The sequence below is a fragment of the Nanorana parkeri genome, unplaced genomic scaffold (genome assembly GCF_000935625.1).
Source record: "Nanorana parkeri isolate BGI_ZX_2015 unplaced genomic scaffold, ASM93562v1 scaffold537, whole genome shotgun sequence".
Lineage (NCBI taxonomy): Eukaryota > Metazoa > Chordata > Amphibia > Anura > Dicroglossidae > Nanorana > Nanorana parkeri.
Window position 1 is genome coordinate 797,373 of NW_017306805.1, and position 16,583 is coordinate 813,955.

The window sequence follows — 16,583 nt, forward strand, 5'->3', positions numbered from 1 at the left end:
TTTAACACAGGGCAAAAGGGGCAGCTGCCCAGGGCCCAGTCATTGTTGTGGGGCCCAAAGCAGCTGCCCCTTGAGCAGGTCCTGTGCTGCAAAACTCCTACCACTGGCCCTGCATCTCAGCACTGACAGCAGAGCGCTGGATGCTCGCAGAGCGGGTGACACGGAGAGAAGAGCTGGGTTGCTGTGTGTATGTGTGTGCTGGAGGAGGTGGCTCTACTATGACCTGGAGTGGGGGGGGAATGCACCTTCACCTGTGTACACAAAAATCCTTGCCCTACCCTTGAGCCTCCAAAAGATACACCTGCGCCACTCTAACGGCTATTTGTTTGATTCTTGTAGTAAACCCTAGGAAACTGACCCAGTAGTGGTATTAATGCGCTTTTACTATACAACAATGCTACATTCACAAACTACAGAATACAAAACATACAAGTAGCTACAATTACGCATACATACAGGCATGCACACACTATATCCTTTCTAGCATATGCAATAGCTGTTTATGCAATAGGATACACTAAAGTCACTTAGCTTCGGTTGTTGCGGGTTCACAAATTCGTTATTGAACAGGACTTCTTGGCTATTAAGTGTTCTCAGGAAAACGGATTCTGGTTGCAGTCTCTCTTGAAGTGTAGCATTAGTGCTGTCCTTCTGGTTCCTCACTCAAGTACGTTCCTCCAGTTCCCTCTCCATTAAAGTCCTTCCAAATGAAGTTCCCCCGTGAAGTCCCAACTATTGAACCTAGGTTGCTTGGCTTTTATTTAGCAACACACCTGGACGTCACCCTTACACCTGCATCAAATTCTATGGCGGGTGTATCTCTCTTTTTCCAACTCTAGATGGCAACACAGTACCATGAATGCCATCCAAGGTCAGTTATGCCAAAAGGTTAGGCTATTGTTGACCAGTTTTGGGCGTGATATGTACACTAAGCTGTGAGAAAACTAGCTATCACAATGGAAAGCAAACTACACCCATGTGTCCCATTGTTAGAAACTAGCTTTGTTTCAGCATTGTTTAACTTACTGACGGCATTTACTCAAAAGTTCTTTTTAATGTAAGTGTTGTTTGATGCACATATACTTCACAAATCTCAATAAACACACATTAAGTAGAACTAGACTGAAGAACCAGTCACACAGTGCCTTCCTTAGAAACCCATTGACTGTGATATGTTTTGAAAGAAAGTGTTAAATTTAATGACAGTGGAAAACCCCAATAAGAAAATGTCAGGTAAAGGCTAATATTATATAGATAGCATGGGGGGTATTGTATAAGAAAGTGATATTATTACATTTAGGCCAAAGAGTAATTTGCGTATTGTTCAATACAGTGACACATCTTATATTGAATCACATGGAATACAATTCAATGGAATGTTTTCTAAACAATAAGACGATAGAAGGTCACAATGACCTTTATTGACTTGCAATGTTTCTGTAATTAACACTGTAACACTGAACAAAAGTAAAATGTGTTCTTCAGATAAGGTCACAGATAATTTCAGCATCTATTGCGTTATCTTGCAATGTGTGCCTGGATTTTCAGCTAGTGTCCAAACGATTACAGTAAGGCCTGCAATTTGGGAAGGTTATTTAGATCCCCGCCTAGTGTGGCAAAGTTTAAAGCACATCTAAACCCAAAAACAAAAAGGAAATATATTTCAGCTTATCAATCTTTAGATGTGGTGACTGCATTCGTTTTCATTTTAGGCTTTGTTTCCTTTATCTTCACCCATTGATCTGGACAGTAACAAGTTCCTGTCTTAGGGTAGCTGCACTGTATGGAGGAGCAATGAAGCCACCTGTGGAGAGCAGCATTGTCACTCTATGGGGATGGTACTGTTAGATAGACTAGAACATTTAGGCCTTGTTCACACCATCCTCTGGCTCGATTGTGGTCAGATCGCTTTGTGGCTGGCTCAGTTTGTTGTGGGGCGGGAGGGGGTGTACCGGTTCAGTGCAGTGAATGGCACCGCAGTCACGCCCTGCGGCCACACTGGAACGCAAGGCACATCAATGCCTGCGGTCTGGTCCGGTCAGAAAAAAATGCTGCAAGCACTATTTTTTATGACCGGACCACATGCAGGCACAGAATGACTCATCTTTCCTGCTTATATACCTGTTGGCAATGAGATGATGTCATTTCCAGAGGCGGACCACTTGCTTGGAGGGGCGTGCACTGTCCCTTTAAGAGGCGGTCCAGTGCTCGTGCGTGCCTCTTCCTGTACAGCTCTGGACAATGGAACAAGCGGACACCACACACAGCAGCCCTTGGGCTCGGCGCAGCAGAGAGCAGTGCGCCCAGTCTCCGGCTGCACAAGGAGGCCACCCGATGGCTCGAAACCCTGCGGGAGGTGATAGATAAGTCTTCACATTGCTACATCACTCCTTTGCAAGATATTTGGCTTATATACTTTCCCCATATCTCCTGAGGAAGCAGATTTCTGTGAAACGCGTTGAGAAAGTGACCCTGTCCCACTGTGTGATACAGCTGATTGTCAGAATACTTGTTGAATCCAGGCTTGGGAAGATGGAGATATACAAATACAGGGTGACCGACGGGAGTCAGACATTTTTAGAACAGGTATTACACGGTAAGTGGTGACAAGCTAGGTGTCTTTTCCCCCCCACTGGAATGCCATTTCAGTCACAATGAAGCAATGGACATTACAACATCGTTTGTTTGCTTACGACAGCTTTGTGGTGAGTCTATCACAGCAACGCAGCGGCTATTTCCACGAGAATTCAATGTTGAAATCAATGTTCAATGTTGGTTGACATGGAGCCGTTCCCATGTCACAAGGTTTTGTTATTCTATATGTGTTTGAATTTTTCCTATATATTTAAGGAAGTGATGCTTGGATGATCTTTTCTAGCTCTCAATACTTATTTTCTTACATTTTAAAAAAGAAATCTGGCCAAAAGTGTTCTTAACCCTTGAATGTTTTTCTGTAATTTGCTCATAGAAATCTACAGAAAAAATCATCAATGAATAAAGTTACTATGGGCAGAGGGATGCAGTCATGCAATGTCATTATTAAAGGTATTCAACACTTTAATACTGTTGGTCTTTTAATCAGTGTTACTCTTCCTACTGTACCCTACAAATGAAATAAATACAAATAGTTTGTGTCGTGCAAAGGGAAACAAATGTAAACCTACTGTAAGAAATGTAGTAATATTTGACATTCAAGTATTGATCAGGTAAGGTAATTACTGCACAGATAAGAATCGCTGAGCAGTTCTATTCATTAATCTTAATGAGCTTGGACCAAATTTTAAAACTACCATATAAAAAAGCCACAAGGAGGCAGCATAATACTACTATGCATTATACTGTTTGCTATTTTAAGAATTTCTCACAGAATGCTGTAAAAACTGCTGAATCTCTACAAACACAGAAAATTCTACCCGTAAACTGATTTTCCCTAACCGGAGAAGAAAAGAAGCTGGCACTATAGCTAGTTACAGGATTATAAAAATAACTAAACCATGTTGTGTAGCTGCCCTATAACTACAAATTCAGTTAGAATTTCCAACAGTTCATTCTGTTTGGGAAATGTATTAAGATATGGTCATTCACAATAAAAAGAAAGTCGGAGCTCCATAGAGAGATGCTGTCATCTTGCCCATTCAGAAAAAGGCGACATTGTGTTGGTAAATTTAGTTGCCTTGCCGGTGCTTCCTTGCTGCTCCTGCCCTCATCACAGCTGGCCACAATATGGGTGTTTCTGGGTATGGGGGAACATATGACCTCCACCCATGTGACAGTGCTCACGTCTAGGCCTGAGCACCGTCATATGTGCTTGCAGAGGTAAGTGAGAATAATTGGGGGTTAAAAAAATAACACCACCTTTTTCTTTGAAAAGAGAGATATCACGTTTACCCAGAATCAATAGGGGCTTTTTAGCAACATGGGCAAAGATACAATTCAAGCACCACCTCCACAGATGTAACTAGCCTTTGTTTCTCCTGGAAATAGATTTGATAAAATCACTCTTACACCTGACCTTAACAAAGAACTCCAGGATTTCTAAAAATGAACACATGGAGTGGGGCTGCCCCTACACTGTAAGGGATAAGTGCTCATTTTGTTATAGGGGTGAAAATAAAGAAGATATATTTACCTGATCCTCAGTCCCACCTGTCTGCTCTACCAGTCCCCGGGACCCATGAGGTCATCACATCTAATGCAGGTCCATTAGATGTGAGGGCATCGAGGCGCATACCACAGCTGGAGCAGAGAGAGGTAACACAAAGGAGGGGGTCATGGGTGGTTGTCATAGAGGCAGGTAGGCCTTAGTACAAAAATGTGGGCAGCACACATTGATGTTTGTCTTGTCTGACAGGATGCAATGTGGATGCAAGATGCGCTCAACATTTTAAGGACTAATTAATGTGGCCATCAATCTGGAAGTTGCTGGGGGCCTTCTAATAGGGTAAGTGGCTTCATTCTCCTGCGGTTAGGTGAGGGGGGTTTAGCTATCAAACTTTGGAGAAAAGGTGGAGACAGGTTTCTCTTGGTCCAGGGAGAGGCCAGTATATATTGGTTCGTTGAGGGTTCATAGAGGGTAACACATGAATATTTTGGTCTGGGAGGGGTTCAGACATGCAAAACACTACTAATTAGGCACTTTTGTAAATGGCCTGCTCTAAAACAGTCTAGGAGCAATATACATCTGTGGGTCTGTTTTTTTTTCCCTGAATTTAAAAATTAACTCACAGAGCCAAACTGAACACATAATCCATAATTCTTGCTATGATTGAGTTAACGTCATGGAAAGTGGTTATTCAATATATAAGAAGATACCAATCAGATAGACATCAAATACAAGGTGTGACTTCCCGGAATGGACTGTAAAAAAAAAAAGTTTGCTTACCTATACACTAGCGGCTGTTGTCACCTTCAAAGTAGTCCCCTTGTGAAGCAACAAGATGGCTGTGCCATCTAGAAAAACATTCATGGAATTTGTTTACCGGAACACTGAGCAGTATCTTTGTCGCGGTGCACTGGATGTCTAGAATGTCATCAAATCTGTGTCCTTTTAAGGCATTTTTTTTATTTTGCAAACAGCCAAAAGTCTCAGGGTGCTTAGTCAGGGTAATAAGGTGGTTGGTCAAGTTTAGGATGGATTTCTGGGCCAGCAACTTGCGAACACTTAAAGGAGAACTATGAGGTGAGTGCTTTTCACTCACCTCATAGTTCTAGCCGACCTGTGACAATGAGACTGTCAGAGGTCGGCTCAGTAGATCGGGAAGTGAGCGAACACATACCGGCGTTCGCTCACTTCTCGATCCTGTCACCCCCTCATAAAGGCTACAGCAGGAACTGGGTTTACACTCCTCTCTCCCCAGTCACAGCCCCACTGCACATGTGAAGGGCTTTGAACAAGGGCAGTGTTTTCTCCTGTAATGCTAGGGGTGAGCATTCAATGGCTGGCTCGTCCTGGAAACAGAACGGAGATATACAGAATACAGTAAACTCTCTGTTATCCGGTATTCAGCTAACCAGAACTTGCATCTAACTGGCAAAAAAAAAGATCCCCTGTATACTCACTGTTCTGCCAATCTGCCACCTTCTAGGAGAGGGAGAGAGTTCTCTGGAACATGGAAAGGTACAGGAATGGGCTGAAAAGTGCTGGATTATCCTGGGAATGAGTGTCTGAACAATCTCTGAAAAGTGCTGTGTTATCTTGAAAACGGGTGTCTGATCGATCGTTTGTGAAAGTGCTGTTAGCCTCTGAACAAGCACCACCCAGTGATCACTCCCAGTACTGCTAATGGTTTAGAGTACAATATACTGTTATGGTATCGTATAGTATGTGGTAGAGCATTAGTTAAACCTATTTTTAGTAGTAACTCTCAAGCAACCAGAAACTACATTTATCCGGAATCTACCAATCCCTGTGGCTGCCGGATAACGGGGAGTTTACTGTGTTTGTAGAGGAAACATGTTTTTCTTGGTACATTACTGGGAAAATATATATAATAGTTTGGAGCCTTTTTTTATTATTGTTATAGTGTTTTATATCTTTGTTTACTATACACTTAAGGTCTTTTTTTTTTACAAATAAACACCCATGATCCAGGATTCAGAGAACATTGCAGAGAGTGTACCAGAGGCAGTAAGTAAATCCTGGGCTTACTTCAGCATCAGTATTAGCTCACTTAAGGCTGTCCCTATTACGAGGCAGCCTGAGTGCCTCTTTGGGTCACATGGGGGGGCATCAGGCAGAGTGGCATGGCTGCTCTGCTGCACAATGTTTGCAGTGTACCTGCAACCCCCTTTGCGACCAGAGTGTCCTAGTTTGTGGGAAGATGTGTAAGGTAATACACATCTGCCCACCCAGCTCATAGCAACCTGGGAGGCTCTGGCCAGCTTCCCACCCAGCTCCTGGCAGTGATGTCACTGGTTACCAGGAGTTAAGCGGGATGCTCTGGCCATTGTATAGCCCCCATCCCAAACTCCCCCATTAATGTGCAGCACCATCTACCCAAAGACAGCTACTGCCAGGTCCCCGGAAGGCTGCTTCAGGACCCCACAAGTGCGGGACCTGAGAAGGCCAATCCAATGAAAAAACTTAAAGGGCCAGTATCGGCCTTAAGTATCGTGGCATTTTCACGAGTACAGGTACTCGTAAAAATGCCTTGTATCGGCCCTGATATCGATACCAGTATCGGTAGTGGGACATACTTAGTCCCTACACTATATAAATGCAATTTCTACATAACATATTTTAGTGGTAAAGCCCAAAGTGCACCTTTCAATTTTTTTAATCTTTCTGTGTTATATTGAAGTGCACAATGGGGTCTGTTTGTGTAAATGATAAGGGTAGCACCAAAATGAGAATGATTCAGGTTTGATTAGATAGAACATGTACATCTACACTGTTTGCATAGCTGTGTGATTGTACAAATGGTAAATTGCCCAAGCTTACATGAGCGTGAAATATCACAAATGTCATCCAGTAAACTGTGTATCTACATATTTGTCATGTAAATGTAATCATTTAAGTTTTAATGGGTTTTACTGGAATTCTCCTTTTTAGTGTTTAAAATGAACCTGTGGCTAGAGTAAAAGACTGACACTTATTGATCCTAAAGTGTCTCCATCCATGACATAATTAAAAATTTTTTTTTTACTAACGGTGCCATCCATGGTCACTACAAGCACCCAATCGTATCTTATTGGGGATATCCGGTAAGGAGTGCAGCACGTCACCTTTTCATTCCATCCCTGACGTGACTTTTCTTTTTTCAAATTCTTTATTGGCTGAAGAAAACATCAGATAAAACAATACAATGTGGTTGAAGGTAAAATCAGTTCTATATAATCTTTAAGGATCGTTGAGAAACGGTCTACACCTTGTCAACGCAAGCATATCCTGTCTAAAAAATCGCATTGGGAATACGTGGAAACAGCTCAGTACAGTAGTTGATTCAACAAAGGGAGATCATCAGCATATGCAGCCAACTTGTGGGTCCCCGAGGGAGAGTCCAACCCCGTGATATCTACAGTTTTCCGCACAGTTTGAAGGAATGGTTCTAAAGTGAGAGCGAAAATCAGGGGGGACAAAGGGCAGCCCTGTCTGGTCCCGTTGGTGAGGGGAAAGACCTGCGATCTGGTTTAGTTCACGCGAACCGCAGCCGTCGGTGCCGAGTACAGTGCCATGATCCATGCCATCATGTTCCTCCCCAGACCAACATGCCGGAGGACCCCGGACATAAAATCCCAGCTCACTCTGTCAAAAGCCTTTTCTGCGTCCGTAGAGAGCAGGATCATCGGGGTCCCCGACATCCTGGCCTGGTGAACAACATTGAGGGTTCTGGTGGTATTGTCCCTAGCCTGACATGACTTTTCACTTCAAATACTTGGATATCTCTTTTTCTAAGTAGTCATCTCAATATAATTCCCATGTTAAATGTCAAGCTGTCCATACCTGCTATAATAGGTCTCCCTGGTGGTCCAGCTGGATCCTTATGTATCTTTGGAATGTGGTAAAAGTAAGGAATGCATGGATGTGCCACAAGGAGGTACTTATATTTGGTCTTCGAGAGAACCCCTGAAGAACATGCATGTTTGAGGAGATCTTCAAATTGTATTTTGTATTCTCTATTGGTATCACCTTTGAGTTTCTCATAGGTAGAAGTATCTGACAGCAACCTGGAGGCTTCCCCAATGTAGTCTTTTTTGTCTTGAATGACCAGACCACCTCCCTTGTCAGCCTGTTTAATGACTATATTGGTATTATTTCAAAGGGATTTAACCGCTACTGATTGGCTGTTAGCCTCTACTTAATTCAATGTGAAGGAGGAGGAGGTTAGGTTCTGAGGAAGGGGGCGTGGCCCCGGAAACGCATCAACCTAGTCATACTGTGTTGGCACACAGGAACTACCATCTGTGCAGCTCTCATATGCTGTGTTTTGCTTTTTGCTAAAATGAGGATCAACCTTTGATTTTGAAGGCTCATTGTCATCTACACTTTTGTGAGTATTATTCTACTTTTGCCGCTTGTCTAATAAAAATGTATCTACACTAGGGATGGCGCCTTGTTTTTGTTTTTTTCTTAGATATCACAGTCTCCCTGACTGATGTGGGGCAGCGACCTGCAGAACTTCTGCATGTATGTCTCTTCAGTGGAGTGGAAATCTCTGGCGCTATTGGTTTTTTATTTTTGTGTAGCTCTGAACAATGTACCTTTTAGAGGCCCCTGATATACTACCATAGTAGTTATACTGTAATTATGAAAGTGACACTTAAAATCTGGAACATGGTGAGAAAAAGCTTTTTGAAACCACACCAGTGATCTCTGTTATTGCTCCTTTGGGACAATTTAGACTCATTTTCTCTCTATCCTGATCCATTAGATTTGGGCTTGTAAGGGCATTAAAATGTTACAACATATAGCTCCCCAGGGTGTGTGGCCTGGTTTAGACTCGCAGACACATTACCATGCTCTGCTCCCCTTTTAGATATTAAACTGTTTATGATAAAATGAAGTGCAAGTTCCCCAGCAGTTTGCTGGGGAATTTGAGGATCGCAGTTTGTGCAATCCTCAAATTATTAATGTCACCATAAAAAAAGAACATATAAGAGTGAGAGTTCATGGTGAGCCCATGAGAGTGAGGGGTATGTGTATGAAGCATGCACGCCTTATCTCCTGGAGCACTCAGGAACTACAGGCCAAATAACAATACTGTCAATCCTACCTATGTCTGCTTTGTGAAACATTTACTTTCCCTGGATATGTGAGCCCAACAATGCTCCCCTGAGATTAAAGTGGACCTTTACCCCCTTTCACTAAAAATCACATCAGCATGCACCTTTGCATGCTTATATGAAATCATCTTACAATCATTAGTTAAACAAACATATTTTTCTTTTACTTACAATTACTATGTTTCCACTTCCTGGTCCTCTAAGGCCTAGTGATGTAGCCTGTGCCGAAGAGATGCATCCTGGGAAGGTTACATCACAGTGCTTGCTGGATAATCTCATCTGTATATTGTATAATCTCATGAGATCTCAGCGAAAGGCATTTTTTCACCTCCGAGATGATGTGCATGATCACATGCCCTAGTCACATGGGTCATAGTTGCAGGAAGTAAACGGAAAAGTACTAATCTGCCCTTAGTAAAAATGGCCACTGTGAAAAGAATGGGGAGGAAAAGAAAAATAAGGTATGCAAAGAATAAAGTCCGCAATTATCTAGAAGAATATTTGTAGATTGTCATTACTAAACATTTCTAAAGTTTTTGTTTGGTCTGGAGTTAATTTAGAGACTGTATTGGCACAGTCTGTAAAGCCATTTTATTTGGGGTCCAAGTATAATGAGGTAGAATTTCCATACCCATCCTGAAAAATTATCTTACAGCAACATGCTTCTTTTTTTAGAACCAGTTTAAGAAAGACATAAATCAGGGCAGGATTTCCATCACTGGATCCTGTAGGCACAATTCAAGCATCCAAAGCACCTCTCCTCACCATGATTACTTTGAATATGCAGGCCAATAGCCCTACATAATATGTGAGGGCAGAGGTGTAACTAGAACCTTCAGGGCCCCCGGTGCAAGAAACTATGAAGGCCCCTCCCCTTACCCCCCCGCCGCCATGGAACTGTGTGGTTAACAGGACGGCTGCCGAGGTCCCCAGCAATCGGTGTTCTATGGAGAATGCCAACCCAGTATCTGCGTTTGCGCACAGACGGGATTAACGAGGAAATCGGCATTTATTTACAAAGTATTTGTTTGTAATTGTGACATTTCATAATAGGCCATCCATGGCAGTAAATGATGGATGGCAGTAAATGGTGGATGGAATATTATTAACGGTCACAATTAACAATTTAAGCTAAATACTTTGTGAATAATTCCCGGTTCCCTCAATAACACTGGTCTGTGCGCAAGCGCAGATGCTGAGGTCGGCCAATTCGACTACGTCAGCGTTCTCGACAGAACTCCGCTATCTGTGTTTAGTATCGGGGCATTTTTACAAGTAGGAGTACTCGTGAAAATGCCCAGTATTGGCACTTGTGCATCCCTACTTAGAAATATAATGCATTGCTGGGACTTGTAGTCCTGCATAGTTGGTGCTATTCTGCATTGCTGTATAATCATTACAGGGGTCATTAGTAGGTAATGCATGGAGTACAGAGGGCATCAGAGCAAAGGCGTAGCTAGAAAACTCAGAGCCCCGATGCAAGAAACTATGAAGGGCCCCCCCGGGAGACAAAGTCGACACCTGAGCGGTTACTAGGGACGGGCCTTCTTCTTCCTTTCTGGGCCCTGGCTGAACACCAGGGCCCAGTCGCACATGCGACCCTGGTAGTTCTGCCACTGATATGTATGAGGGCTTGTTCACACCATTTGCGGTGCACTCCAGAGCTGTAGCTGCTGGAACGCACAGCAATCGCACACTAAACTTACCCCTTCATTCAGTAGCATGCAGTATTTTTTTTCCCGGAACGCAGGCAATATTTTGCCACGTGTCAGAGCGCATAGCGGGCAAACAGCCCCGTGGCCCTGTCTATGAGAGAACCTTAGAAGAATCCTCCTCCGCTCCATGCTGCTCTCACCATTCAAATTTCCCGACATGCAGACAAGTGGGTACTACTATTGACTGCAGCCTAGGGCAGCCCCACAATCTCTTAAAACCCCGCCCAGTACATCGGCAGCTCGCTCACTCCTACCACATCACTGCCACGCCCACACCCTTCTCCCGCCTCACTCTTAGCGTTCTGAGTCGGGTAATGGGGAAATGTCACTGGCTGCTCAGAATGTCAGTCAAGCGGACCTTCTCCTTTTTCTGTAATGTCGGCACTGGGCCCTCTTCTGCCTTTCCGAGCCCCCCCAAAGTGGCGGAACGCCAGGGTCCGGTAGCATATGCGACGGCTGCGACCCTGGTAGTTCCGCCAGTGCCTCAGAGGGTAACACATGGAGTACAGGGGTCATTAGTAGGTAATGCATGCAGTACAGAGGACATCAGTGGGTAACACATGGAGTCCAGGGGTAATCAGTAGGTAACACATGGAGTACAGGGATCATCAGTAGGTAACACATGGTGTACAGGGGTCATCAGTAGGTAGCCCGTGGCGTACAGGGGTCATCAGTAGGTAACACATGGCGTACAAGGGTCATGCATAGGGAACAGTAGCAAGTAATGCAGAGTTCAGAGCAGGAATGTAACATAGGGGTCAGTAATAAGTAACGCAGGAATCAGTAGTAAGTGATGCAGGGTTCAGGCAGTGGTGTATTTAGGTTTGGGGATGCCCTAGGCAAGACAAAACTCGGGCGTCCCCCCCCCCCCATACACTAAATTTACCCCACCTGGCTGTGGTCTCAGGTGGGCTCTGCGGTGGTCTCTACAGGATCTGTGGTGGTCTCTACAGGATCTTTGGTGGGCTCTGCTGGCTCTCAGGCTGCTAAGCCCGCCATAGACCCCGCAGAGCCCGCCTCAGATCCTGCAAAGCCCCCCTGAGACCCGGCTGAGCCCTTCACAGATCCTGCACAGCCCCCCTGAGACCCTGCAGTCCACCATAGACCTCACAGAGCTCACCCCAGATCCTGCAAAGCCCCCTTGGGACCCAGCAAAGCCCCCCACCGATCCTGCTGAGACCCTGCAGGATCTCAGGGGGGCTCTGCAGGATCTGTGGTGGGCTTTGCAGGCTGCAGAGCCCCCTTTGAATCCTGCAAATCCCTCCTGAGACCTGACAAAGCCCCCCCACAGATCCTGCAAAGCCCCCTGAGACCCGACAAAGCCCCCCACAGATCCTGCAGCATCTCAGGGGGGTTTTGCAGGATCTGTGCTGGGCTTTGCAGACTGAGTATTGCACAGCACACCTGAGACTCTTTAGTGGGCTGTGCAGAATCTATGCTGGGCTCTGCCAGCACAGTCCTCTTACCTTGCACGGCCTGACCTCTTTGGAACACGGCCTCCTCATCCTTGGTGCCCGACACGCGGGCCGGTGCATTCGCCGCCCGGACGGAATCTGCCGCCCGAGGCAAACGCCTTGTTTGCCTCGCGGCAGATACGCCCCTGGGTTCTGGGGTCAATAGTAAGTGACGCAGAGTCCTAGACTACATGTACACAACTGGCTTTATATGACTGCAGTTCACTGCTACCGGGGACGTTTGTTTCCCAGGGACAGACCTCTGAAAAACAGGGACTGTCCCGGGAAACGGGGACTAATGGTAACCTTAGCTTAAAAACCTTTTGACTTTAATATCACTTTAAAACAGGTCCCATACCAGCAGTTAACCCTTGCAGTGCAGGGGCAGCCCCACTACAAGGGCAGTGTTTTTTTGTCTCAGCCATAGCGTTTTTGTGAATTTGCCACAAGGCTTTGTAATACGGCCATAACACCATGTCCTGTAGTCACACGTTCACTTATATCATTAAGAATAAAACGATCTGGTCGCCCTGGTAGTCCTATGTAGTTTCCAGGTGCAGTCACTCTGGTACTATCCATGTACTCCCGGTGTGGAATGTGGATCCATTTCCGATGTCTCGGTAGGGATCGGCGTCTCCCATTGTTCCCCTCCCACTCACAGACACACACCCCTTTTCAGGTGCCATACCCGAGAGCGGCCAGCAGGGTTCGCCAGCGAGCAGCGCTGAGCGGTGCTGATGCTGCTGCCGGGGCTCAGTTTCCAGCTGAGAGCTCTGCCTGTGTGATTGATCCAGCCTACCGAGGGGCTGGAGATGGCCAGACTGACGGAGAGAGAGGCGAGGAGGCAACAGCAGCAGCATCCCCCGCAGCAGCAGCCCCGAGCCTGCCCCATGAGCGGCCCCGAGCCCCCTGCTCAGCAATCAGACAGCATGAAGGACCTGGACGCCATCAAATTGTTCGTGGGGCAGATCCCTCGTAACCTGGAGGAGAAAGACCTGAAGCCTCTCTTCGAGCAGTTCGGCAAGATCTATGAGCTCACCGTGCTCAAGGACCGATACACGGGCATGCACAAGGGTGAGCACTAAAAAACCTTTTCTTCCTTCTCACACTTGATCGGTGAACCTGGCTCACCTACCTCTACCTCTCAAACATTGTATCTGTCCCACGCATGAATACAGATGAATAGTGCTGTACCATCTCTTTTCAATGTAACCGGCTTCTTGTCTTCATTGTACATGGGTGTCAAAGGTTGGGAGTACCAGGCTGGCTGTCATCATCATCATCTGTTTTTCTTCTCTCACCCACTCATTTCAGTGACATGGACAAGGCTGGGTATCAGCCTGCCCCCCTCTTTTATTGCTTGTTCTCCTAAGCATCTAGAACCCCTGTCATTTATTCAGCTCTCAGAAAATATTTAAGGGTGAGTAGCAGCAGAACTCTCAACATCACTTACGCCCTCGCCCATGCCCATCGCCAACCCTACCCACTCACCAATCCAGACTGCCAATTCCTCTCTCTCACCTATCCCATTCATGCGTCCTACCTCCTCACCCATTCAGATTGCCAAGCCTACCTCCTCACCTATCCAGATCACCAACCCTAGCCCCTCACACATCTAGATTGCCAACCCTAGCCTCTCACCTATCCTGATCATCAACCCTAGCCCCTCACACATCCAGATAGCCAACCCTACCCTTTCACCCATCCATATCAAAAACCTTCCCTCCTCACCCTTCCAAATCACCAATCCTACCCCCTCATCGACCCAAATTGCCAGCCCAACTCTCTCACCAATCCAGATTGCCAACCCTACCCCCTCACCAATCCAGACTGCCAATTCCTCCCTCTCATCTATCCCATTCATGCGCCCTACCTCCTCACCCATTCAGATTGCCAAGCCTACCTCCTCACCTATCCAGATCACCAACCCTAGCCCCTCACACATCTAGATTGCCAACCCTAGCCTCTCACCTATCCTGATCATCAACCCTAGCCCATCCCTAGCCCCTCACACATCCAGATAGCCAACCCTACCCTTTCACCCATCCATATCAAAAACCTTCCCTCCTCACCCTTCCAAATCACCAATCCTACCCCCTCATCGACCCAAATTGCCAGCCCTACTCTTTTACCAATCCAGATTGCCAACCCCACCCCGTTACCCATATAGATCACCAACCCCACCCCTTTACCTATCCAGATCACCAACCCTACAATCTCACCCATCCCGATCATCAACCCTACCTCCTCACCTATCCAGATCACCAACCCTACCCCTTCACCCATCCATATTACCAACCTTACCCCCTTACCCTTCCAAAGCACCAATCCTACCCCCTCACCCTTCCAAATCACCAATACTACCTCCCCACCGATCCAAATTGCCAGCCTTACTCTCTCACTAATCCAGATTGCTAACCTCACCCCCTTACCTATCCAGATCACAAACCCCACCACCTCACCCATCCCGATCATTAACCCTACCTCCTAACCCATCCAGATCACCAACCCTACACTTTCACCCATCCATATCACCAACCCTACCCCCTCACCTTTCCAAATCACCATTCCTACCCCTTTACCTATTCAGATTGCCAGCCCTACTCTCTCACCCATCCAGATCGCCAACCCCACCCCCTTACCCATCAAGATCACCAACCCCAACCCTTTACCTATCCAGATCACCAACCCTACTGCTTCACCAATCCAGATCGCCAACCCTACCACTTCACCCATCCTGATCACCAATCCTACCCCCTGGGCCATCTAGATCGCCAATCCCACCCCCTCATCCATCCAGATAGCCACCCATGCCCCCTCACCCATCCAGATCTGCAACCTCATCCCCTAACCCATATTGATCTCCAGTCCTACCACCTCACCCATCCCAATTGTCAACCCTACCTCCTCATCCATAACAATTGTCTACCCTACCTCCTCACTTCTTCAGATCACCAACCCTACCTCCTCATCCATCCAGATAGCCAACGCTACCCCCTGACCCATCCAGATCACCAACCCCACCCCCTCATCCATCCAGATAGCCAACCACACCCCCCTCCTCACCCATCCAGATCACCAACCCTACACTTTCACCCATCCATATCACCAACCCTACCCCCTCACCTTTCCAAATCACCATTCCTACCCCTTTACCTATTCAGATTGCCAGCCCTACTCTCTCACCCATCCAGATCGCCAACCCCACCCCCTTACCCATCAAGATCACCAACCCCAACCCTTTACCTATCCAGATCACCAACCCTACTGCTTCACCAATCCAGATCGCCAACCCTACCACTTCACCCATCCTGATCACCAATCCTACCCCCTGGGCCATCTAGATCGCCAATCATACCCCCTCATCCATCCAGATAGCTCACCCATCCAGATCTGCAACCTCATCCCCTAACCCATATTGATCTCCAGTCCTACCACCTCACCCATCCCAATTGTCAACCCTACCTCCTCATCCATAACAATTGTCTACCCTACCTCCTCACTTCTTCAGATCACCAACCCTACCTCCTCATCCATCCAGATAGCCAACGCTACCCCCTGACCCATCCAGATAGCCAACCACACCCCCCCTCACCCTTCCAGATCTGCAACCTTACCCTCTAACCCATACTGATTGCCAACCCTTCCCCTATCTATTTACTTATTACTCTGCCACTGACAATATCCTCTTTTTTTGTTTTCTGTGTTTATGGGAAGGTAGCTCCAAACACCATACTATACAAGAATAAGGTTGTCACTATCTTCTTTTATAGCTTAAGTATTTTGTTTCATATTTTACTGGATTGATTTGGTCAACTTAACCCATAGAACCAAAGCAAGTTGCCAACCCCCAACTTCTTTTTTTTATTTGATCTTTTAAGAAAGTCAGATGAATAGATGGTTTGCTTGATCATACAGTTCTGTTATCTGTTGTTAATGTCCCTGTTCAGGTGACATGTAGAATAATGCCTACCAGCCTGCGTCACTGTTACATTTCACACAGTCATACATGCACCCTGCTTCCATCCTTATTGAGTCCACACGGCATGCAGGCCAACTACCCCATCTTGCACTTTCTTTTCCAATATTTGTTGAATATATATATTATATTTATATATTAATTATACATTACTATCTAGAATATTTCCTATATAGAACGTTAAAGATATCATAAACTATAAACACAATTGTA

At 46.0% G+C, this 16,583-nt stretch overlaps 1 protein-coding gene across 1 annotated transcript in view; it reads left to right on the top strand.

The window, feature by feature from the left end:
- Nucleotides 1-13,094: 13,094 nt before the first annotated feature.
- Nucleotides 13,095-16,583, top strand: part of CELF5 (CUGBP, Elav-like family member 5) — a 114,220-nt gene continuing 110,731 nt past the window's right edge. The window contains exon 1 of the mRNA XM_018561686.1: nucleotides 13,095-13,465. Within this exon, the coding sequence (XP_018417188.1) occupies nucleotides 13,204-13,465 (262 nt within the window). The 5' untranslated portion in view covers nucleotides 13,095-13,203. The remainder of the gene's footprint in view (nucleotides 13,466-16,583) is intronic.